General features: G+C 43.3%; 2 protein-coding genes across 2 annotated transcripts; one reads left to right on the forward strand and one right to left on the reverse strand.

Annotated features, from left to right (window-relative positions):
* Nucleotides 1-1,311: 1,311 nt before the first annotated feature.
* Nucleotides 1,312-2,298, reverse strand: LOC125896807 (trace amine-associated receptor 1-like). Its single transcript, XM_049589679.1, has one exon. The coding sequence runs from the start codon at nucleotides 2,296-2,298 to the stop codon at nucleotides 1,312-1,314; it is 987 nt and encodes a 328-aa protein (XP_049445636.1).
* Nucleotides 2,299-11,448: 9,150 nt separating this feature from the next.
* On the forward strand, nucleotides 11,449-25,506 carry LOC125896808 (trace amine-associated receptor 4-like). The gene is made up of 4 exons (XM_049589680.1): nucleotides 11,449-11,522; nucleotides 22,599-22,658; nucleotides 23,962-24,514; nucleotides 25,381-25,506. The coding sequence occupies exons 1-4, from the start codon at nucleotides 11,449-11,451 to the stop codon at nucleotides 25,504-25,506; spliced, it is 813 nt and encodes a 270-aa protein (XP_049445637.1).
* Nucleotides 25,507-26,436: the final 930 nt, after the last annotated feature.

Consider the following 26,436-nt stretch of genomic DNA (forward strand, 5'->3'; position numbering starts at 1 on the left):
CACGCAGAGGGGGGCATTTAAACTCTATGTTACTCAAACGGGAGTTTTTCTGGATTCATACACTCGCTGCTTTGGCCCCTAAGGGACTCAATGAAGATTTTGACATTAGACCTTTTCTGTGACTTTTTCCTGTTCTCTATAGGGCAATATGTTTTGAAAAAAATTTCAAATGTCTGAGTGCATATAAATGATAATATTAACACTGGTGTTTCATTTCCCTACAAAATTAGACGCCCTCTTTTTAAGATGAGTACTTTTTGTCCTACTTTGGGAGTACGAACTAAACTGAGGTATAATATATTGTGTAAATACCTTCTTTTTTGTCTTAAACCCAGCCCTATGTGTATAGGTTATAGATTTTTTATGTATGTGGAGAAGGATGTCTGACACATATGTATACTTTCCTATGTATGTGTGTTTTAGAGCTCACTCTTCATATATATATATATATATATATATATATATATATATATATATATATATATATATATACATATATATATATATATATATATATATATATATATATATATATATATATATATCGGACCGTCACTCAAATGCATATAATATATATTTTTCTATGTATATTTTTTCTTGCTTATACCTGTCTGTTGGTCTTTATATTTGCACTAGCTATTTATTTTATTATATCTTTCTAGACAATGCATGATGGGTATCTAAAGATGGCGTTTCCAATGTTCTTGTCATAAGTCTGAGGAAGAGCCTGCTGGCTCGAAACGTCACACTATGATTGAATACATTTTTCTATGAGAGCTTCAATTGGTGTGCAAATCTCTTTATTTTGCACGTATATACTTTTTTTGATGCAGCACACTGAACTTTTTCACTGTCGGACGTGCATGTTTTTTTATCTTGGCCTCGGCACTTTTACATGATCAAATATGGCCCTCCTTGAAAAAAGTTTGGACACCCCTGCACCAGAACAACTTTGTTTAGTTTTTCTCAGAAAATTAGAGATAGTGTCTGGTACCAGTATTCAAAATTTGTATTTTTTATATTGTGTTTCATGCATACTGTGTGTCACATTTCACGCTTTATTTCTTTGCAAATGTTGATAGAATGATTTCTCTTTAAAGGCCTTTTTGAGTATGTTTTCTCAAGTCATTTTTGCAGTTCAGTTATATAAAAAAATCTGGTGTCATGTAAAAATACAGTATAGAGTTGTACTTAAACAAATGACTGCCAAAGGTCCAATGGATTAAGGTTAAGAAAGGTTTAATCTTAATTGTATGACCTCTTCTCACTACTGGTTCATCCACAGACTATTTCAGCACTCTAGAGTGTATGTCAGAGTAGTTTTGCAGCAGCAAAATCACCTTGAAATATTTTCCCAGAAATGATCATTCCAAAAGCTGATCTGAACCAGCTGTAAAAGAAAGCATAAATAAATGGATTGAGCATTGAGTTCAATAGTGTCAACCAGTTCAGCGTTTCAAACAGTGGAAATGACACTGTCACAGGATTCAAAGTCTTAAGAGAAAAAACGATCATGTAGGGAGTCCAGCACATCAGAAAAGCTCCCAGTACGATAGCCAAAGTTTTTGTGGCCTTTCTCTCGTTCTTACTAATGGTTGTTCCAGACTTTGAGCTCGGACAGGTTGTGTTCCTGATGCTGTGTGCCTGTCTCTGTGCCACAAGGAAAATCTTAAGGTAGATAGAGAGCACTATGATGACTGGTCCGTAAAATGAGGAAATTATTCCGAATGTGTTTATTAGTAAAACATGAAGGAAACAATTTTCTTTACATCTTTCTTGGTGTAAATCATGTACCATGAGGCTAATTGTAACACTAGCTGAAGCACTCCAGCTGACCAGAATCATGATCACAACAACACGACCATTTATCTTAGTTCTGTATGTCAGAGGCTGACACACTGCATAATATCTGTCTATGGAAATACAACATAAATTGAAAAAGGAAGCTGCACTCAGTATTCCATCAAAGCTGCCTCTCACTTTGCAAAATAAATGTTCATAATACAAACATGAGCTAAGAGAGAAGGCCATGCTGAGAGGAAAAACTACAACACCAACAAGCAGGTCAGCTACAGCCAGAGAGAGGATGAGAGAGCTTGTAGGAGTGTGGAGCTGTTTGAAGTAAATGATAGAGATTATTACCAGAAGGTTTCCACATACTGTAACAACAGACAACAAGCCAAGGAAAATATACAATAAAACACATGCTGTAGAAGGAGTGCTTGTGAGTATGTAAGAGACATTATGTATTTCAAAGCAGGGATGCAGGTCATAAACAACAGTAGATTTGGGGTCCATGCTCCTATAGGTTATTGAAATAAGATTGTCATTAGATTTTAACAGCACTGTCAAACTTAGAAAACATGTTTTTAGTCCTACAGTGTAATGCACAATACAAACATCATTTTTTTAAAAGATTAAAAGGAGATTTTGAGTTCATGGTAACTGTCCAAGCAGCTGAATACCATAACCAGTATACCAGCAGGAGAGTCCATACATCAGTGTTGTTGATAGGTATCTGTGGCCACTGTGCCCTGCAGGACTTAGTCGTGATATTTTTCAACCCTCAGCTCATTACCATAATTAGGACACACTTTGGTTGTGCAATCCAAATCTGAAAACAGCACATAATAATGAAGATGAATAAAGATTTACTGGTGCTGGCATGGGTTAGCAACCCATGGTAGCAGTGGTGAGGCCTAGCAGCCTTACTACAACCAAAAATTAGCTACAGCCAACTTAGGAAAAATACCCCAAGAGTCAGCGAGAGCAGGGGTGGAAGATGACTCACAGGTGGATTACACGGTAACAGACATTGGAACGGACACGACTATGACTTGGATCTGTGACTCAGTGAAGGATAGGGGCACGGACCTATCCACCAGTGCTAGAATTAGCAGCAGTCAGGGCAAGGTGAGCGCATCTGTAGAGGATAAAAGTAGCACAGTTGAGAACAAGATGCTTCAGGTTTGTCCTTGCGGCTGGCAGAAAGTAACATCAGTGAGAGGCCTCAGAACTCATCAGGGAAAGAAGAAGTGTGGCAAAGAAAGGGCAGAGTAGCCGCATTGATCAGTACTTCCTAAGAAGTCAGTCAGTCAGTCGGATGAAGTCCAGCGGCAGGTAGAAAACCACAGTTCGCAGGATATCAGTAACGCTGCCACTGAGGAGGAGGGGGTAGTAAGAGAAGATGCAGGTGACACTGAGGCCAGTATGCTAGCCAGAGAGAGAACCATGGAGCAAAGGTTAGAGTTAGATGGCCTAGAGCAAATGACAGTAAAGAATGGGAGATAGTTAATAGAGATTTGTCAGTAATCTTGAGTAGGCTTAGAGGAAATGCAATGGAAAGGTTAGAAAAGATGGGAGATATAATGTATTCATATGGTGTAGAGAGGTTTGGGGTGCATGAGAGAAAGAGGAGTGAGAGGGTACAGTCAGGTAAGTCTAGGCGGCAGAGAGAAATAGAGAAGTTAGTCAAGGAAAGGAGACAGTTAAGAAAGCAGTGGAAAAAGGCTACAGAAGAAGAAAGGGAGGAATTAAGGTGTTGCAAGAGGAGTTGAGAAGCAGGCTAGCAGTTCTTAGAAGGGCAGAGCATCTCAGGAAAAGAGGAGGAAGAAGGAATATGCTAGGACAGGTTTTTCAGGGACCCTTTTAAGTTTGTTAAAGGATTGTTCAGCCAGGAAAAGGGAGGGCAGCTTAAAGCAGAAAGGCTAGAGGTTGAAGAATATTTGAGAAACACATATTCAGATTTGGAGAAGAATAGGATAGTAGGTTTCCCACCTGATATCCCTCCATTAGGAGGATAGAGCATGAGATGGATGTCAGGCCACCTAGGTGGAAGGAATTTCAGGATGTGGTAAGGCGTGCAATGGCTTCTTCGGCCCCCGGGCCTAATGGAGTCCCCTACCGGGTTTATAAAAGTGCGCCTGATACCCTTAAATTTTTGTGGAAACAGCTAAGAATAGTTTGGGAAAAACAAATTATACCAAGAGCATGGCGTAGGGCAGGGGTGTCCTCATTCCTAAGGAGAAGGAGTCTGTGGACCTTAGCCAGTTCGGATGATTTCTCTTGAATGTGGAGGGAAGATTTTCTTTAGTGTAGTAGCGCAGAGACTAGCTAGTTACTTAGAAAGGAATAGCTTAATAGATACCATGGTGCAGAAGGCAGGAATACCAGGTTTTCAGGGTGTTTAGAGCATACTAGCATGATCTGGCACCAGATTCAGGCAGCGAAGATTAACAAAGGGACCTACAGTAGTATTTTTAGATCTTGCAAATGCATTTGGTTCAGTTCCGCACAGCCTCATTTGGAGTGCGTTTGACTACTTCAGAGTGCCACAGGTAGTTGTTAACTTAGTGAAAGCATACTTTCAGGATATTAGGTTGTGTCTAAGTACAGCAGGTTTCACAACAGGTTGGCAGAGGCTAGAAATAGGCATCATGGCAGGGTGTACAATTTCTCCGTTAGCATTTACTATGGCAATGGAAGTAATCATCAGGGCTTCTAAGTGGGTGGTAGGTGGGAGAGATGGCAGAATGGGTTGCATCTTCCACCAGTTAGGGCTTACATGGATGACATGACACTGGTGACCACAACAATGCCATGTACAAAGAGGCTACTAGAGAAGGTAAATAAGAACCTCAAGTGGGCCAGCATGAAAATCAAGCCTAGTAAATCTAGAAGCATCTCGATATGTAGAGGGAAATTAAGTGATAGGAAGTTTGTCATAGATGACGAGGACATCCCAACAATTAGGGAACAGTCAGTAAAGAGCTTAGGTAGGTTGTACAAGGTAGAGTTGACTGATAAGGAACAGGTGGTGAAATTTAGAAAGATGTGGCTGAAGGATTGGATAGAATAGATAAATCAGAACTTCCAGGAAAGTTGAAGTTGTGGTGTTTGCAATTTGGGCTATATCCTAGGTTAATATGGCCACTGTCAATTTATGAAATTCCAATAACTGTTGTGGAGAGAATTGAAAGGTTGGTTAGCTCCTACATTAGGAAGTGGTTGGGCGCTCCTAGATGCCTAAATAGTGTTGCATTGTATGGAAAAGGGATACTTCAGCTGCCAGTAACTAGTTTAACAGAGGAATTTAAATGTACCAAGGTCAGGACAGAGCTCTTGTTAGCTGGGAGTAAGGATGTGGTAGTTAGGAGTGTGGTTCCAAATCCAACCAAGGAGGAAGTGGAACCCAAGATTGGCAGTTCAGGAGGCAGAGGCAGCTCTTAGACATGCAGAGATTGTAGGTAATGTTCAGTTTGGCCGGGGAGGCCTGGGGCTTCGCTCAGGTAAACCGGTATGGAATACAGCAGGCCTCAAAGATAAAAGAAAGCTGGTTGTAGAACAGATACGCAGACAGGAAGAGATAGTAAGGGGTGCAAAGGTAGTGGCCCAGGCTAAACAGGGACAGTGGTTGAATTGGGAAAGTGTAGAGAAGAGGAAGCTTAGTTGGAGGGACCTGTGGAGTATGGAGGAGAATCGTATTAGATTCCTGATAGGGGCTACATCGATGTCTTACCAACCCCAGAACCTAAAACTGTGGGTAAATGAGGACCCGTCATGCCCATTGTGTTCACGATCGCAACTTTAAAGCATATTTTGTCAGGTTGCAAAGTTAGCTTGTCACAAGGCCGATATACATGGCGACATAATCAGGTGTTGAAATGTTTAGCTGCAGGCATTGAGGGAAACGAAGACAGGTTAATTGAGAAGGTGTTAAGGCAAGGAGGTTAGTAATTAAGTTTGTACGGGAGGGAGAGAAATACAGAAGGGATAAGTTAGTGAGGAGGCAAAGGTGTGGCCTAGAAGGTGCTTGTGATTGGGAAATGCAAGTAGATTTAGGGGGAAAGCTTGTTGTTCCTCAGGAAATAGTCTGTACCAGGCAGAGGCCTGACTTAGTGTTGTGGTCAGTGAGTCAACAGATAGTTTATTTCATCGAGCTGACAGTTCCTTGGGAAGACTCAGTGGAAGAAGCATATGAAAGAAAAAAGCTTAGATATGCAGACTTAGGAGCAGAAGCTGAGCAGCGAGGATGGAAGACTAGGATTTGTCCAGTGGAAGTGGGGTGTAGGGGATTCATAGCAAGATCAACTGTCTCACTCCTGGGGGAACTCGAGTCTGAGGGACAGAGTTTGAGGAAGACAGTGAGGAAATGTCAGATGAAGCAATTAAATGCAGCAAGGTTATCTATGACAGAAGAAAGACTGTCAGCTGGGGCCAGCAGGGGGAACTACTAAGCAGGGCACATAACTCCTTGAGATCAGGTGGAGAGATCCACTTCCTGTCAGGAGAAATCCAGGAAGAGGAAGTATTTAAGTGTGGGAGTGGCCTATTGGAATCCATTTTGTTTGAGGCCATGCGGCAAGGTGAGTGTGCTTGCTGATCCTGTAAGTCCAGTTAGCTCCTTTAACTTTAGCTTATATTGTAGTTATGCTATGTAGTCAAGTAAATAGAGTATGGTGAATGTGACAGGAAAGCTAGTATCAGCATTGCTTCTGCCTGGAGCTCGCATGTATGGAGCCTGGGTTTGGTTGAAGATGGCAGTGCTGTTTGGGCTGAGAAAGCCATGTGTATGTAAGGAGGAAATCCAGGAAGAGGAAGGTTATTTAAGTGTGGGAGTGGCCTATCTGAATCCATTTTGTTTGAGACCATGCTGCAAAGTGAGTGTGTTTGCTGATCCTGTGAGTTCATTTATCTCCTTTAACTTTAGCTTACATTGTAGTTATGCTATGTAGCGTGTGAAATAGAGTATGGTGAATGTGCTAGTAAAGGTAGTATCAGCATTGCTTCTGCCTGGAGCTCGCATAAACGGAGCCTGGGTTTGGTTGAAGGTGGCAGTGCTGTTCTGTTTGGGCTGAGATCACTGTCTAGCCTCCTGGAGGTGTCATTGTTGTGAGGGCTCGTCTTGGGGAGGTAGACTGTACAGCCTAACCCGGCGGGGGAGTGTGATAGCCTAACAAGGCTTCCCTCCCTGGGTCTACCTCCTCTGTGGTAATATAGGTAAGGTAAAGGAGGTTGTTCGGTTAGTGTGGGGAGCAGTGAGACCTGGCATTAGGGGAGTGTCTCTGGGACGCCAGAGATCACTGTCTAGCCTCCTGGAGGTGTCGTGGGACCAACTAGACGAAACACCGGTGAAAGGAGGTTCCCACCCGATGACCCCAATAATCCTGCCATAATAGTTTGTCGTAGGGCTTAGGAGGTTATTCACTGAGTGCTGATCCCTTCTTATTTATTTATTTATTTACTTATTTATTTATTTTTTTTTTTTTTAGAGCACAAACTTCTTGTGTTTATTTGATTTACTAAGCGTGTGAGTGTGTGTGTCTGTGTGTGTGTGTGTGTGTGTGTGTGTGTGTGCAGTGCAAAGCACATTCTGTAAATCATTTCTAAATATGCTAAAATTCATGGTAATTCCCAAAATCAGATACGTATGAGGGTAAATTATGGGATCATTTAGGTCAGTAGGTCAGTGTATGTATGGATCACTTAGGTCAGTGTATGTATGGACTGAAGCAACACAGGCATGAGAGACCTAAATGCAGGACAGCCAGCAGGTGGAGGCGGAAAGGATACTTTAAATGAAGCTAGCGGGTTCACAGATACATACGGTCAACATCAGATGGACAGGCAAACAGACAGGAGCAATCATTCATTCATTCATTCATTCATTCATCTTCTAACCGCTTCATCGTCTTAAGGGTCGCGGGGGGGCTGGAGCCTATCCCAGCTGACATCGGGTGAGAGGCAGGGTACACCCTGGACAGGTCGCCAGACTATGGCAGGGCTGACACATAGAGACAGACAACCATTCACGCTCACATTCACACCTATGGACAATTTAGAGTTATCAATTAACCTAGTCCCCAATCTGCATGTCTTTGGACTGTGGGAGGAAGCCGGAGTGCCCGGAGAGAACCCACGCTGACACGGGGAGAACATGCAAACTCCGCACAGAAGGCTCCCATGCCCGAGATCGAACCGACAAACCCTCTTGCTGTGAGGCGAGAGTGCTAACCACCACACCACCGTGCCGCCCCAGGCACAATCAGTAGGAAAAAAAACAAAGATGCATGGAAAACAAAAGAGAACATTAGCAGATAATCCTGGGAAGCCTGGGAACTGAAGACCATTCTGGGGACTTCAGGGAGATAGCCTGGCTGCTGCACAGGGGCAGAACATAAGACCTCAGGCAGATGGTCTGGGGGCTGGACAAGGGTAAAGCAGGGAATTTCAGGTGAATGGCCTGTAGCAGATGGCAAGAACCAGCCTGGAGGTTAGCCAGTATGCTGGGGCAGCTCTATAGGACAATCAGGAGGTCAACCAGATGGACTGAGCAGACCTAGAGGGTGACCACAAGGCCAACCAGACAGGTAGAGCACCTCTGGCATCCCACTGGAACATGAAGACGAGACCCCACAAGGACCCAGAAGCAGGACGCTAGGAGACAGGACCCCACTGGATCTTGGAGATGGGACCTTCAGAGGTGAGCCCCCACTGGAACTCGGCGATGTGACCCCTTGGTAACAGGACCCCGCTGGAACTTGGAGCTGACACGGAGCAGATCTGGGGGTGACCACAAGGCCAACCAGACAGAGCACCTCTGGCATCCCACAAGAACTCTCAGATGGGACCCCACCAGAACTTGGAGACAGGAACCCCCTGGAGGATGACCACAGAAGAAGGACGTCACTGGAACTCTGAGGCTGGACTCTCAGAAACAGGACCCCTCTGGAACTTGTTGACAGAATCCCATTGCAGGACGGCCATGGAGACAGAACCCCACTGACGGAAGAAGGCAGTGATGGGACCCCTCTGAAGCATGACCCAGTTAGAGGATAACCACAGAACTTCAGATCAGGAATGGAAGCCAGCAACTGAAGATCCAGGTGCAGGTTGGAATTGTGAAGAGTCTAACAGGAAGCCTGCGACAGGACAGCTGAGCTGGAGTCTGGTGGAACCAGGGAACAGTAACAAAAGAGGGCAGCCACAGCTCTGAAAATTTGGGATGCTGCAGTTCAACAACAAAGGGCAGCCACTGCTGACAAGTCACAGCAGATTGCTGGTGCTCAGCAGGAACTGCAGGGGGCATATGCAGCTCAACAGAAACAATAAGGGGCAGCTGCAACTCTAGGACTTGGGGCTTATGCAACTGTGGAACTTGGGGCTGCTGCATTTAAGTGCAAGCAGGGACTTGGGAGTGCTGCAGCTCAGCATGGACAGAAATTTGGACAGTCTATTACTGAGGCCCAGTGGGGGCAGGATGTTGCTGCAGCCCAGCAGGGACAACAGGGGGCAGCTGCAGCTCTGGAACTTTAGGCTGCTGCAACTGGAACAACAGGGGTTTGTGGCAGTTAAGCAGGGATGGGTGTCAGCTGGGCTACCAGGAGACAGGGAGAACAGTTGTTGACTGGACTGCTGATTCCAGAGCAGAGAAAATGTCAGCTTGGATCTCCAACTGAGAAACAGAGAAGACATCGGACAGCACCCGCAAATCCAGTTCTGTGTTCTGCCAGTATCCTTGCCATATCGGTAGCATGAGGCAATACCTACAGCCCAATCAGGTTGCATACTGTAGGTGGTCCAGCTCTTCTGGGATGGCACATTTATACATGCTTTCTCAAGAGGGTTTGCTGTGTCTGCCAGAACAGTCTCAAGAGCATGGAGGAGATAACTGGAGACAGCTGTTACATGGGGAGAGCTTAAAAGGGCTGTAGAAGAGCATCAACCCAGCAGCAGGACCAGTAACTGCTCCTTTGTGTGAGGAGGACCAGGAGCAGCACTGCCAGAGCCCTACAAAATTATCTCCACCAGGCTACTGGTGTTTCTGACCAGTAGACTCCACAAGGGTGGCATGAGGGCCCAACATCATCTAGTGGGACCTGTGCTCACAGCCCAGCTCGATTGACATTCACTGAAGAACACCAGAATTGTCAGGTCCACCACTGGCGCCTCACTCTCGTCACAGATGACAGCAGGTTCACACTGAACATATGCGACAGCTGTGAAAGAGTCTAGAGATAGCATGGTGAACAATATGCTGCCTGTAACATCATCCAGCATGACCAGTTTGGCGGTGGGTCAGTGATGGTCTGAGGAGGCATATCCTTGGGGGGGTCACAGACCTCTATGTCATAGCCAACGGTAGCCTGACAGCTGTTAGGTAGCTGGATGAAATCCTCAGAGTAATGGTAATGTAGGTTGTTGGAATTTGTAATTTGGAGGTTATTGTTAAACTTTGTACAGGTCCTTTAAAATCAAGTGGTGAGCATGGTATTAAAACCAAAGAGATTAGAATCAGAATCAGAAAACCTTTATTGTCCCTTGCAAGAAGCAATGGAAATTCGTCTCTGACGTGCTCACAAATATACATGGAATAAAAACACAAGTTAAAACACAGTTTAAACATAGAACATCAACGCAGAATAAATACAGTGAGGACATTAAAAGATTTCATTGTGAGTTGTTGATGGTGTTGATGGCGGATGAAATGAATGATTTTTTGACTAAGTTTGTTCTTGCTCAAGGGACCCTATATCTATGGCCTGAAGGAAGGAGTTGAAATGAGTTGTGGAGCGGATGTGAAGGGTCATGTATGATGGTGGTGGCTTTCCGTCTGACTGCCTGAGTGTGGAGGTCTGAGAGAGAGGACTGTGTGATGCCTGTTATTTTACCCGCATGTTTGATGATCCGTGACAGTTTGGATTTGTCCTTTACAGAAAGAAATGTGTACCAGGATGAAATGTTGTGAGGACTGATTCAATGAGTGATCTGTAGACAACTGTTAAAATGTCTTTTCTCACTTTAAAACTCCTCAGTTTCCTCAGCAAAAAGAACAGTTGTTGTGCCTTTTTGTAGATTTGTTCAGAATGAACAGAGAAGGATAGTGTTCTGTCCACCTCAACATACCTGAACGCCTCCACCTGCTCCACCTCTTGCCCTTTGATCATCAGTGGCTGTAGTAGTGTGTGGGCGGAGTCACCAGGTGTCACTCTCCTGCAGCAGCACAGCTCCTTAGTCTTAGAGATGTTAAGCTCTGGAAGCTAGATGACAGCAGCTTTTCAGTTAAAAACAATATTGTGATTTATTACAATATGTTTCAACGGCACATGAACATGTTAATGGCTCTTTTTAAATGTGGAAGTCTAAAAAAGAAAAAGTCCTTAAAACAATCACTGAAATGAGCCAAGCTTAAAACACATTGCAACATGTGTCTAAAATGAGTCCGAGTCTAGCTAAAAAATGCACGGGGCCAAGACTCCAATACTAAAAACAGGGGGAAATAAAGGCTCCAAATAGGCCTACTGGCCGTTTTTTACTCCGGGGGGCATGTCCGTCTTCACGCAGCTCTTATGTCTCTTGTGGCTTCCTTTGTAGGAGAATGGACTCGCTGGCCGGAACACGCGATGAGGCAGAGTTCCTCACACTGTGTCAATACGCAACACAGAGGCAATGGGGGTGCACAACAACAGCACAACTCAGGTGCAGCTCTCTCTCACATGCCAGGATGCTACTAAAGCCAGTGGGTACTTATGCGGCGAGGCAGAGTTCCTCACTCTGCCACTGCCACACTGTTGCGTCATAACACTCTGGGCTTTCTTGACTCTGCTGTCGGCTCCCCGCACTCCACTAGCGTCTAGTCAATAGTCGGTGCAGGAGTGATCTAAGTGTGCTGAAGCCGCGACATAAAAAGTTGTTTCGAAAAACGTCATATGAACTCTGTTTTTAGCCTCACTGTAGCCTGTAGCTCTGACTGCTTCTCTGTGCTCCGCGCTCACGTGTGTGTGCTCAGGGTGATCGGTGATCTCTGAAGAGCAACAGTCTCATCAGTACTGATGTCCTGATTCTCAAGTGCAGGCATCGGCAATTCCCAGTCTGAGCAGCAAAGACTTCCCTCATCCGTTGGCATTGCTTTGCATTTGAAACAACTACACCACCGCGGCGGTGAGGGTTAGGCTCATGAGCTGCGGCGGCTGCTTCGTCCAGTAGCCTGAGTTCCGTCCGTATACTCGGGCTCAAACAACTATGGCTCAACAAAGAAATGCTGTTTGTCTTTAGACATGTTGGGCTGTCCTTTGCTAAAAGACGGTAGTGCAAATTATCTTTTAGCTACTGTGGTTACTGTTGTCCCTCCCTGCGGTGCACGCGTCACATGATATAAACACGGGTGAGCAAAGCTCATGCTTTCACTGGTCTTGCGCAGGCGCGCACACATGAACGCGGAGCACAGAGAGGCAGTCAGAGCTACAGGCTACAGTGAGGCTAAAAACAGAGTTCATATGACGTTTTTCAAAACAACTTTTTATGTCGCGGCTGCAGCACACTTGGATCACTACGGTTGAGCAGTATGGAGGTACTTTGTGGATTCAATTTTGTGTTCTTGGACGTTAGTCTGGGGTGCCGTCTACCATTAGGTATGCTAGCTGCTCCACCCGCCGATCTCCGCAAGGGATGTGAGCACTCCAAAACTTCACCAGGGCCTCCATCGGCATATGGGTGAGTAGATAATGGCTGAATTTTCATTTTTGGGTGCACTGTCCCTTTAAGTCCCTCCTCCTGATAGCTGATTGGTTGCTGGCCACTCCGTTCTCCAGCGCCATTGGAGGACGTCAGTCTATCAGAAGATAAATGCACTACACAGTTGCAGGTTATAAACATAATGACAAATGCCCCAGCAGGAAGTAAAATAATACAATAAAAACTCAAACCATTTCAACCTAAAACCAAACAATAAAAGACAATAAAATCAAGCAGTATAACCCATCAAACACAACAGAATATGCAGATAAAAACACAACACTAAAGTAAAATCATGCACAATAAATACAATGCCCTGCCTCATGTTGCCAGAGTGTGTACGAAGTTCCTGGATGACAAAGGCATTGATGCTATTGACTGGCCCTCTCATTCCCCTAACCTAAATCCAATTGAGCACCTATGGGACGTTATGTATTGGTGCATCCAATGCCACCAAGTACCACCACAGACTGTCCACGAACTGTCCACAAACTCACTCTGGGAGAAGATCCCCTAGGACACCATCCACCAAATCATCAGGAGCATGTCTAGTCGTGACCAGCCTACCTTACTTCGGAATGGGAGTCTGGGGACATTCGTCGTTCGTTTTGTAATAGAAATGGGCGGGGATATCCAGACCACATGACGGCGTTGCCATAGGTACGGCATGTGTGTTACACACTTACAGTGGGCCAGGCTTGATAAATCATTTACCGTATCTTGTCAGGCCAAAACATCTCCTCCGCGTAAGGAATTTTAGAGAGAGTTGCTGTAAATCCTTAATTTCTCCAATCTTGTGGACGTTGCAGCTCTGCTGAATCAAATGAAATCATATCCATTTTAATCCCTTCTTGCGATGCACTGAACACTTCCTTTTCTGTTGCACTACGGACAACAATTCGGGGAACAGCAATTCCGGTGTAGGCGGGTATAAGGCAAAGCTAATCAGCCGTTGGTTGAGGAAGTACGGAATCCAATCACATCACTGCCACTGGGAGCCAGCGCTAGTTCTATTACAACTTTCCTATGGGAATGTCCACAGACGACAGAGTCAGCCAGCGTGCTGACGTCATCGGCGTCTGTGTAAGAGACTACAGCATGTCCAGATGTTGTTGGGAGTGCATTAAAACATGGGCCATACATACTACTGAGTCACATTACAAGTTGCCATGATAAATTTCACGCAACTGGATCAACATGTCGTTTAAATTTTTTACTTTGATGTTCGGTATGATTTTGAATCCAGTCCTGATACTGTACGGATGATTTTGGTTTCCACTGACTGTTGTCAGGTCATTTTGTTCTCAACAAATTATAGGCTACAATGTACATCAGTAAAAATTTTGGTAACACTTTACTTGAAGGTATCTACATAAGGGTGACATAACACTGTCATAACTTTGACATGACAGTGTCATGAACTTGTCATAAACATTATGTACATGTCATAAACGTTTATGACTGCTGTCATTAAGTGTCATTTGGTTTCTGTAATGACAAGTTGACATTGTTTGGGTTGTTTTGATGATGACAACTTGACATTAATTAAAGTGACATTACCAGAAGTTGTCTTTGTCTTGATAAGGTGACATTACATTTGTTTGGGATGTCCTTATTATGACAACTTGACCTTAACCAGGATGACATTACCACAAGATGTCTTTGTCATGACAACTTGACAAACAAAAAAAAAAACAACGTCTTTTTGTTTTTATGACAAGGTGACATGATGATTTTTATAATTAGATGTCCAAGGTTACAGACCAATTCTAACACTCAGTCAGATAGATGTCTGGCAAGATATGACACAAAACTGGCTGTCATGACACCATTATGACAGTGTAATGAATAAACTCTTTGACCTCAAGTAAAGCGGTACCATTTTGATTTGTCCAGTAGATACCCTGATATCTATCTTCAGGACAAATCAAAATGGCCCAACACTGGTCATGACACCATTATGACAGTGTAATGAATAATTTTTTTTGACCTCAATTAAAGTGGTACCATTTTGATTTGTCATAAAGATATCATGATATCTTCATGACAGATCATAGTGGTTGGGGTACTTTACTTAATTACTCACTGCTGAAAATAATTAGTTACACTACTAGTTACCTTACTTTTGGATTACTCTGTCACATCACCTGAGATGCACTGTAACTTTATTGCCAATGAACAATATAAAGTTAAATCTTATACTGTATATACCCAGATCAGCACAAACTTATTTTAATATGGAGGACATACACAAGCTCTCTCGTTTATGCTCTTTAATACAACAAAGCCAACAGCAAAGTTGTGAAAATCAGCCCTTACAGCACTTCACAGAAAAATGTGTCAAGAACAAGACTACTGGCAGTATGCAAAATGTCTCAAAATGAAATTATGATTAAAACTTTCATCAGAAACTTTTATCATCATTAAATGTCTATTTCTATTTTGAGGCCATGAGATAAGCATCGTCAAACTCAATTTCTTTACAATACAACAACATAAATTAAAAGAGGTTGTCCTTCCAACCATGTAATGAAAACAAGAATTTGCTCAAAATAATATCAATAAATAAAATAAGATACTGGCCTTCATCATCATTTCAGACGATGATGAGAATTCAAAGGAAAACAACATTGCATATCAAATATAATCTGAACTGTGCCAAACTATTAACAGGCCAAACACACTCAACTCACTGTAGCTCACTCACCAAACTAGGGCTTTACAGCACATTTTTCCATCTTACTGGACATCCTTATCAAAGAAGTGGAATACCTCATGAGGAGGAGTCTCTCAAATTGTTTGTCAGACAACTTGTTCCTCCTCTGAGTCAGCACAAGACTGCCCAGGTGAAAGAGCCTCTCCACCAGTGCATTAGAGGGTGTAGCTGTGTTGAATTTAATACATGCAGTCTTTATTGTGGGGAAAAGGTTCAGAATCTCCATCTCCATCTCATACATTCTGCTCATCATGGGGGGAAGCACAGCATTCTGTGGTCAGCAGTGTCATTAAAGCATCTCTCCTCTCCTCTTCTTTCAGGCACCACACTTTAAATTTTGGCAGTGTAACAGCTGCAAGGAGAGCATCTTTGTTGTCCAACACCATCCCAAATCGTGTCTTCATGGCCTGTGAATGCAATATACAATGATTTGATGAGCTTCACGATGTGCAGTGTAATTTGTGCTGCATAGCTCAGCGGGAAGCATCATGTGGGTTAATGAGGTACTGTAAATTATATCTATGGATTCACTACAAAAAAAAATAGTTCAAAATAAATTTCAAAAAATAAAACAATGTATTTGGCTTTCAGATTTAAAATGATAAAACAGACCTACCTGTACTATGGCATTAGGCAAACCTACTGTCATCTGGGAGAGCCCGTTTTGCAGTGTAATCAACCAAAGAAAATCTTGGCCGACTGAGGTCGTCCATGATCTTCACCTAATAGATTAGTCGTGGGAAAAAAAAAATCTGCACGTTATTTTTACTTTTGCGGTGGTGTACCAGTGTCACTCTGCAGTTACTCCTCCAAAACGTTAATTGGTGGTGGAGGAATCCATTGAGTGCTGTAAAGTTTAGTTGATTCAAAACACACATTAAATATGGCTTAATTGATTTCAAACACAAGTACACAAATTGGCTTCACTATAAATCGCAAAATTGACAGACAAACACTTGTCTTTATCTGGACACATTTACCCCACCAATTCAACATGCTAATGTTATTAGCACAAGTCTATGGCATTTTAAATTGTATAAATTAGCCTAGCGGCTAGCGATCTTTCCCTCTTCTCATATAGCCTAAAACCAGGGACAACAGCAGCATTTACCAAAGGTAACAGCACTCAATTTGGCTCCATTACAACTCACAACATTCACCGACAAAAAACAACTGTCACAGTAAACACATTTTCCAAGCAAATACAACAACGCTAACGTTATCAGCGCCAGCCTATGGCATTTTACACTGTATACATTAGCCTAGCGACGAGCCGAGATTCAGGGCTGCCAACTCTCACGCATTGGCCATGAGACACACACATTTGATTGTCTTCACAGGCTCTCACGCCACACCCCCGATTTCTCACGCTGCAGTGTCTGTCTGAGCCAAAAAAAAAAAAAAAAAAAAAAAAAGTGCCTGTTTCAATGCGCAATACACCTCCCGACCGCTATACTGGATGTTGGCAGCCTTGTGGCCCAATTGACACTGGGATTACACTCTGGGGTAACGAAGAAGTGAGCGTACAGCCTGTCGGCAGAGAGACGTCGATCTCCCCCACTCTTTTCAGGTATGTATGTTAAGTGTTTATGCTCTTAAACTTTAAGTAACATTTGCATATTTGTTTTTTTTTTGGGCCACATCCAAGTACAACAAAGCACACGGATCTTAACAACTTTGCCAATGTCTTTCAAAATCTCCAGCGTTGGCAGGAGACTGCCATAGTAGCAGTTATCTTCACCTTGCAATATGTCCAAAGCCACAGTAAGTGGTTGCATGACTGTGCAGTATTCCTTAAGGAACTAATACTCCCATTCAGTGAAGGCTTTAATTCCTAGTCGACTGCAGAGGGAGTTCAACTCTGGGATGGGAATATCAGTGATGCGGGACAGAGCATCATGGAATGAGTTCCATCTTGTTGTTGTCGGCACCATGAGTTTTCTTTTACACATGTCCTCATCAAGTTCAGAGGCTACAGTAGAACGGCTGGTCTTTGTCCAGAGGGCAGAACACTTCCCAGTTGCACTTCTGTACACTGATTTGGACTCAGGGTTCGCTGTCAGCCATTTGTCAACATCATTACTACAAATAAATTTCAGTGTACGATGCACATCTCAAGTGAGGGGGTAGAGAAAACTGTCCCTCTGGGTCGGTGCTGCTGGAGAGCACTTCACCCCCTCCTCGTCTGAATCTGACGCTGCAAGGTCATACATCTTGAAAGCTTTGATCAAATTTGACCCATTGTCAGTTACAGTAGTGGTCACCTTGTGTGACAGTCCATACGCTGAGTGAACCTGTTCAGTGGAAATTGCTTGGGTCAATCCAGTGGGCTGTCATACCCTAAAAAACTTTTATAATGACTAGTCCAAATGTCAGTGGTAGTTGACACATACTCTAAGCTGTTAAATGTTTTCTTTAACTCAGTTTCCATCTTCACATAACACTGGTCCAGGCAGCTTGCAAAAGTTTTCCTGTCTGATGGTGGCTGTCGGCTCCTCATTACCTGTATTTTACTCAGCATGTTTCGGAAAGACGGCGATTCCTTGAAACAGGCAACACTTCCTCCACGATGTATGCTGCTACAAGCCTATTTATTTCTGCTTTTGTCGATACCTTTTGTTGAAAATCAAGCTTTGGCTGCTTGGCTGGTGTTGACTTATCTTCAGCATCACTCAGGGTCTGCGGGTCTTTAATTTGCACACATCAAGGGGATAAAGTTAGCACAATAGATCATTTTGTAATCGAGGACATTCTCAGAATTTCGAAATTAAAAGAGATGTCCGGTATTTTGCACTTTGATCCACATTTCTGGGTTGTTTGTTTATGATGAAATAGAGTGGTTAAGACCCAAATCCTGACGATTGCTCCTTTTTGGACAATTTGGCTTTCCCCTGCCTGGCTTAACAGGCAGATTCACACATGTCAATGGCCATGTGTGAATCTGTCCTAAAACCACCCTAAACGTTCGTTGATGTTCTAATAAACATGTCTCATAAACATCGTAGCAAACTGTGGTTGAAAGCACACTGAATTGCTATTCTTTGGTCCTCTCTCTTTAAACCAAGAGCACCATCTAGTGGGCTCAGAAAATAAAGAAATTGCTTAATGAGGCATGTCAGTGTAGTTTTGCATCAGCAAAATCACCCTGAAATATTTTCCCAGAAATGATCATTCTAAACACGACCATTTATCTTAGTTCTGTATGTCAGAGGCTGACACACTGCATGATATCTGTCAATAGAAATACAACATAAATTGAAAAAGGAAGCTGAACTCAGTATTCCATCAAAGAGGCTTCGCACTTTGCAAAATAAATGTTCATCATACAAACATGAACTAAGAGAGAAGGCCATGCTGAGAGGAAAAACTACAACACCAACAAGCAGGTCAGCTACAGCCAGAGAGAGGATGAGAGAGTTTGTAGGAGTGTGGAGCTGTTTGAAGTAAATGATAGAGATTATTACCAGAAGGTTTCCACATACTGTGACAACAGATAATGACCCAAGGAAAATAAATATTAAAACACATATTGAAGAAGGAGTGCTTGTCAGTATGAAGGAGACATTATATATTTCAAAGCATAATTTGATAAAAGTTTAACTGTGATTTTGTCAATACAATAAAAGTTATCAAAAAAACTAAATACATGTTAAATGGCTGAATATTTTTTGAACTGTTTAAAGCAGCTGTGCGGAACTTTTTACCATTTATAAAACTGTCTCTAGTTCGTATCACCCCCTCTTGAAGATCCGCATATTTATTTGAACCCAACAGCGACAAAAAGCCTTTCTCTATATGGCTATTTAGCGTAGCCTTGCGCGGGTCGGACGGACAGCAGAAGTCAGCAAACCAGAATACGGCACCCGAGGCGGCAGTGATTCTGCTTGCCCACAGCGGCCCACAGCCATTAAACCACAGAAGGAGAAGGAGCCGTGTTTACAGAGAGTGTAAGTAAGTAAGCGGTACGCAACGGGCACTGCTGAACACATAACACATAACATTTTTACCAGAGATGTATCTATGAGGACTTGGTTATACTTTTGATGTCATGGCGGATAACGAAGGAGCACCATCTAAAAGAAAAGCAACACAAGAAGGCTAAACGGGACAGTGATAGGGCTTGTGTAAACCTCGGTCAGGCATTCACCAAGTGGAGAAAGCTGAGAGATTTGAAAGGTTTTAAAACTGATCCTGAGTTTGCCCTTTTCCTAATTGACAGGTGTGTAATTTTTGTTTTTATTTAGAGAATATAACGCAACTTGTTAGACATTATTTCACTTCAATATATGATGACATGGAAGTTATAAGCAAGCTAAATGTAACGTTAGCTGATGTGAACCACTTTTGTCTAGTAACGTTACAACAAACGCCACAAAATTCTGTGACTGTGACCATGAACTCAAATATACAGCAGGCAGTTGTCCTCAGTTTATAAGAAATTCAGAGCTACACCAGAACATTTATGAACAGGTCTTACTTTACTACTAACTTGTGTAACTTTAGCATGTTAGCATGTTTCCACTAATTACTTGGACTGACCTAATGTTAGTAGTGTTAGCTTTGCAAGCGAAGGCTGCAGGTAACAGCTTTGCTGTGTTAGAATTAGATCAGAACAGAAAGACGACAGGAGAATTTACTGAGTAATTTTGCTGTTTCCACTAATTACTTGGACTGACCTGATGTTAGTTAATCCTCTCGCTCTCCAAAACAAATGCATGCGGTAATTGCCAGTTGCAGTCGAGATTTTACGACACCTGGGTGTCATACCACGTCGACCAAAGGGGCGCTATAATCAACGAAAACGAAAAGTTCCCCACAGCTGCTTTAACTATCACAGTTAGTTGTTTTACCAGGCTGCTCAGCATAGTTTTAAGGAAGCTAGTCGGTAATACATCAAGTCAGCAGGTGGAAGAACTGAGACTGGAGACAATTTCTTTCAGGGAGCTTCAGTCTGACACTCAGGCTATTTTGCAGCTTGACAGCTATCTCGCCAAGTTGTTGCACAAATTCTATCCCCAGCCAACATTTTCTTCTGGTGACTGAAAATTATCTGTACCTGCCTACCCAATACACTTTTTTTCCCCAGCCCAAGCTGATGAAAACTTGTCTAATTCAAGTTGCCACACACACTCACACACACACACGCACGCACTCACGCACGCACGCACGTATGCACACACACAGTGCATTGTGTGCTTTGTTCGTCTGTTGAACTTTGAAATCTCATGCAAAGAGATGCTATCATTGTGATGTGGTAGATGTAAAGTATAAATGTCCTCACAGTGAGACATACGACCATGAACAACCATAAGGACTTCTGCATGGACAATCTTGAGGGTCCAGTTCCTTTTGTATTTTCGCTCACAATTCTTGGGGAGTCTATAAACTGTACATTTTTGGATTTTGCTAGAACATGAGGAATATGAAAACTAATGTTTCCATTTTTTTCAAACTCACTATGGTGGCGATTGTGGATTTTAAAAATGGCGAATGTTCAAAACACCTTTGTTGCTTAATGTACATTTTATTTACTCAGATACACACATAAACTAAAAACAATCACTTGGATATGAATTAATTGAATTGACCTCATAAAACATGTTTTTGGTTGTGACTCAAGAATTCATGTGCTAACATTTTGAACAAATGTCTAACAGGATAAAATGATGATATCCAAAAAGTCAAAGGTCAACTTCACTGTGACATCATCATGTTTTAATGTCATATTTCAAGAACAGAAGGGGAGACATTTGGTCAGACACTGAATTGGTGACTCTAATCTTGAAACTGTGCTGATTGTATAGATCTTGTGTGTGTGTGTGTGTGTAGCATCCCTGTTTTCACAGACATAGATGGAAATTGCAAAAAAAACTTGACTGGGGCACAGAGGAATACAAGCACAAGGTGATAATTCTAATTTTAAGTGATCATCTGTGAATTCAAAAAGTCGTTCTTCATCTTCAGCATCAGTGTCATCTTCATCCTGGCTTTTAGATCTTGAGTCCTGGTTATTCTTACATTGTTTACTGCAAAAGCATTGTAAATTTCTTGACCGACAGGGACGTCTCTGTGTTGAACAATCTCCTTGACATCTCATCATTTTGATGATGGCCTGAGAAGCTTGTAGTACATCGGTGGTAGTGGGTCTCAACTAGCCTTTATCATCCATTTAGCCATTCTGCAGAGGATTCAAAGGTACTTCCTGTCGAATGCTTGCCTGGCCTCAAACTCGAGCTTGCACATGTAGCTCTCCTATCAATAAACTGTTTCAGCACATCCTCTATAGGTGGTAGCTTTTTTTACTCTAAAAGGTGTCATCTCAGCTCTGAAATGTTTCTTTTGAGTAACAGGAAGCACACAAACCTAGTCAAGCATTTCTGTTGTTCCTCTGTTGTGTAAAATTATCTGAAAGCATCCTCAGAACTTCAATGCAAATAGTTTTTGGAGATCCCCAACAAAGGCCCCTAGATAAGATGCAAATCAGTGTTGGCTCTGAACTCACAAAATTGGTGCTTGAATGCTAACTGTTCAAAGATGTGAGGTGAGATGTCGCCAGTGCCATTCAGACACACCTCAGATATCTAGCATGCTGAATACCTGGACTTGTTTGGGACTGTGTCAGTGAGCTACAACCAATGAGAGTGCAAGACACAGGTTAAGAACAGAGACAAACCAAACATCACATCAGACTTTCCCCACTGTATCTGTGTCATATGGGTTTTGCCACTGCCCTGCCCTTTAATGAGACTAGTGGCGACCCTGAGTCTATTCATTCCAATGAAAAGTGAATGTGAGTACAGATTATGACCAAGCTACTGCTGTTTTACAAATTAAATCCACCACAGACTCAGTGATCGATGACATCATCATAGGTGTCCTGGAAGGTGTTCTATCCTCTGTTTGGCTCCGCTGCATCACTGGGGGATGTGTTGAAGTGTGTTTGCATATATCAGCCTCAACAAGACAGCCGCATGGTTGCAAGCAGGAACAGGACAGCACATTCATCAGCACACACCTCTTCCCTTCTCTCTTGCAAGAGTTTTCTGCTCTGTCAGATAAATAGAAAAAGAGTCTGAATGATGCTGTCCATCTGTGCCTATCTTTTAGCTGTCAACAAACTGACAACTGCTAATTAACTTATCGTGTTTAACATTAGCTAGGTATGCCAACTAGTGGTTAACAATGGCCACTCAGGTAATCTTTGCTGTTGTTAGTCAGCTGCAAACACAGCACTGGTCACTATTTTGAAAGTCCAAGAAAAAAAAACTCCCCAAAGATTTTGAACAAAGGTTGAAAGCATTGTGAACATGCTGAGACTGCCATTCAACCCTGCTATGAAATGGATAATTTCAATTACATACTGACAAAGACCCCTTCCATTATGTGTTTTATTATATATTTTCCTTATGTTATTGTCTGTTATAACAATGTGGAAACCTTCTTCTTATTGTGGCATGAGAGTGGAGAGTGGAAATGGATTAATTGGGTTTAGGATAATTTTAATCCTGCCGACAACGCCACCTGGGGGAATTTCGCCCCCAGGAAATTAGTTAAGGACGCAGGTCCGAATGCACCCAGACAACAGACGTAGATTTAAGATATAAAAAATATATTTTTATTTATACTCAATTATTTTAAAAAGACAATTAAACAATTCAGTCAACAACGCTTAGCTCTGCCTATGCTGCAACATTGTAACCGCAGATACTCTTCAACCACAAGTACTTTGTCACGTGTGGTGGACCCAAAAAAGAGAAACAAAGCAATCAAAGCAAAATATTTAAACACAAGGGAAACAAGCAAACACAAGAAAGCAAAGCAAATCATTTAGTAATACACTCAAAGAAAAGAATAAACGTGCAAACCCAATCAAAATAATAATAAAAGAAATTAATCAGAACCGCAGACTACATATGATTGGCACTGATGATGGATCATGTGTTCGAGCATACAGTGACATTGAGAACCAGCAAATTATAGCGCGTCACTGAAGAGGGGAGTAAAACAGAGACCCGTGGCGATTTCACAGCCACGACCAGATGTGAGCAAACTTTACTTCACCAGACACAGACAAGACAGCAGTAGAGTCCCAGTGAATAGAGCACCGCAGCGCACAGCCAGGCCTGAACGTGCCTGCAAAGCGCGCACAAAAACAATAAATATTACACACATGTTGAGAATACATGAACCACCTACCACAGAGCATCAGCACAGCCTCCAACAGAGAGGAGAGGGAGAACAGTGGGCCGCAGTTAAACGCTGCTGAGAGACCAGGAAAAGTAAAGTTAGCGTCCAGCTGGAGAGCTGAATTACAGCTGTTGATTAAGTGAGCCGACATACCTGAGGAGAGTGTACCAAACAGCACGGGCCAACAGCGCGGACAACTCCGGTCTCACACAGCCACAGCCAGCAGGCCAACACACTGCAAGGCACAATGAAGAGCAGGGGTCATGCCCAGAGACCGCATGATACCCCAACACTACCAGGTGAGACAGACTTATAATTTCGGAGAGGTGGAGAAGATCTGGCACATCAGCCACGCCAACCGTCACACGGTTCAGACCACACAAAGCGCCATGTCTCACATGGACGCCAGCCCCGAGGGAGATGAGAGCAAACTGAACAAAGAGACACCTGAGCAGCTATAATGCCGGCAGCTCCACCCCGCAATCAGCACCGCGGACCCACACCTGATGTGGATCAAGCAAGAGGGAGGGGGAAGGGATGGACAGGAGACCATCCTGCCACATTATCATTGCTGTCCTTTATTTCCAACAGCTCCACACTCCTACAAATTACCTTATTCTTTCTCTGGCTGTGGCTGACCTGCTTGTTGGGATCACAGTTTTTCCTTTTAGCTTGGCCTTCTCAGTTATCTCGTGTTTGTATCATGAGGGTTTATTTTGCAAAGTCCGAGGCAGTTTTGATATATCACTGAGCACAACCTCTATTCTGAACCTATGTTGTATCTCTATTGACAGATATTATGCAGTGTGTCAGCCTCTGACATATAACATCAGAATAAACCATCGTGTAATTGTGGTCATGATCCTGCTGAGCTGGGGGGTTTCTGCTCTAATTGGAATTAGTGTCATAATTGCTGGATTAAACAATGAAAAATGTAATGAAAGATGTTTAATTGATGTTCTCATAGAAAACACTGTTGGACCCATTTTATCATTTTATCTCCCAGCGATCATAATGCTCTGTATCTACCTGAAGATTTTCCTTGTTGCAAAGAGACAGGCATCTAGAACACAACCTGTCAGAACACAAAGGACTCTAGTTTCCCGGCGCAGCGCAGGGTGGCGCAGGGTGGCGAACCCTGCGCAGAGCTAGTTTTGAGCAGCGCAACCCGAGGCGTGCTCAGTTTGGTAGTTTGGCAGACCAAGGTGCGCTGAGATGGGTGTGGCGGCGCAGCAGGGGGAGGTGTTGACAGATCCAGCTTGACGCAGTGACAGTTTCATGCCAAAAGGCTTTGCCAAAGGTGCGCTAAAAGCTCGCCAACTGAAACCAGGTCTACTGTCAGTGCAGCCGGTGTAAGCCGAAGTTTGGCTGACCGGCGGACAGTGCGCACACGTCACCAAAACCTCACAGGCAGGTTTCCAGAATGTCAGGCACATTAACAATGCAATAAATACCCAAAAACCACTATTCAATGTAACTATCTGCAATCAGCACATAAATACACAACATTGATTTACAATTGTGGTGACCTCCTCCCAGGCTACCTTTGCATCATCAGCCCGTGGAGGTCTGCTCGCAGTTCCGTATATTCAGACACTGCGAGCTTGGACCTCCCGGACCAAAACATCAGTTTCCTCCTGGGAGAAGTTTGGCCGTCTGACGCTGCTGCTCTCTTCTGCCACGGCGAATTGAGTAAACTCTCATTACGCCTTCGCGCGGCGCATTTAAGGGCGAGGAGAGGGGCTCATTTGATTGGTGTGATGTGTGTAAAACCCACTCCACGCCTTCTCTCTTCCCTCTTTCCGACTTGCGCAGGTAGGAGGGACGGAGGTGGGAAAGAGGAGTAGCTGTGCCAGCGCGTACGGTGTGTCAAACTTGCAAAATCCACCTGGCCACACCCAGTTGGCGAAGCACAGGTGCGCTGCGCCTCCGCCTCGCCCGGTCTGCGAAACTAGAGGCCTAAGTCTGGAGCAACTGTTAGTAAGATGGAAAGAAAAGCCACCAAAACTCTGGCTATTGTTTTAGGAGTTTTCCTTTTATGTCAGACTCCTTTCTTTATATCTCCTTTCTGCCTCTCATCAATGATTTAGTGCCGATTTCTGTGATTCTTTGAGTCTGAATCCCTCCACTATGGAATGACATTTAAGTCAATATTACATAAATACAATGAATGAATCTGAATGAATGAATCTATTATTTTCGTGTTTGGCTGTTTAGCACCTTTTGGGATTATTTAAACACATCTAGTGCCATTATGCTGACACTGAGGTTTCTACCATTTTTCTCCCCATCAAAGGGTTTTTTTGGGGGGAGTTTTTCCTTATCCGCTGTGAGGGTCCAAAGGACAGAGGGATGTTGTATGCTGTAAAGCCCTCTGAGGCAAACTGTGATTTGTGTTATTGGGCTTTATAAACAAAATTAATTGATTGATTGATGTTTGTGTGTATGTACTGAACAGCAGGGCAGAGTACCCTGCTTTCTTGGAGTCTCTGGGCGGTGTCCTGGAAGGGGTGCTGGCTGGGGACTTCATAATTCTTCTACGGAACTTCAATGCTAACATGGGCAGTGACGGAAAAGCCTGGAGGGGGTAACTGGGAAGAACGGCCTGCCTGACCTGAACCCAAGTGGTGTTTTGTTATTGGACCTCTGTGCATGTCATGAATTGGCCATAACAAACACCATGTTTGAGCACACGGAGGTTCATAAATGCATCTGGTACAGATCTGTCAACTGATCACTACTTGGTGGTGGGTTGGACCAGATGGCGAGGTAAGCTGCTGGACAGACCTTGTAAACCCAAACGTGTAGTAAGGATTAACTGGAAACGTCTGGCTGAGGCCCTTGTCCGTGAGGTCTTCAAATCCCACCTTCGGAAGAATTTTCCGTGCATTGTGGGGGAGGCTGGGGACATGGAATCCAAGTGGTCCATTTTTAAAGCCTCTGTTGTGGAGGAGGCTGCTGGGAACTGTGATCAGAAGGTTGTCAGTGCCTGTTGTAGCAGCAATCTGGTGAAATATAAT

This window comes from Epinephelus fuscoguttatus, linkage group LG11 (genome assembly GCF_011397635.1).
Source record: "Epinephelus fuscoguttatus linkage group LG11, E.fuscoguttatus.final_Chr_v1".
Lineage (NCBI taxonomy): Eukaryota > Metazoa > Chordata > Actinopteri > Perciformes > Serranidae > Epinephelus > Epinephelus fuscoguttatus.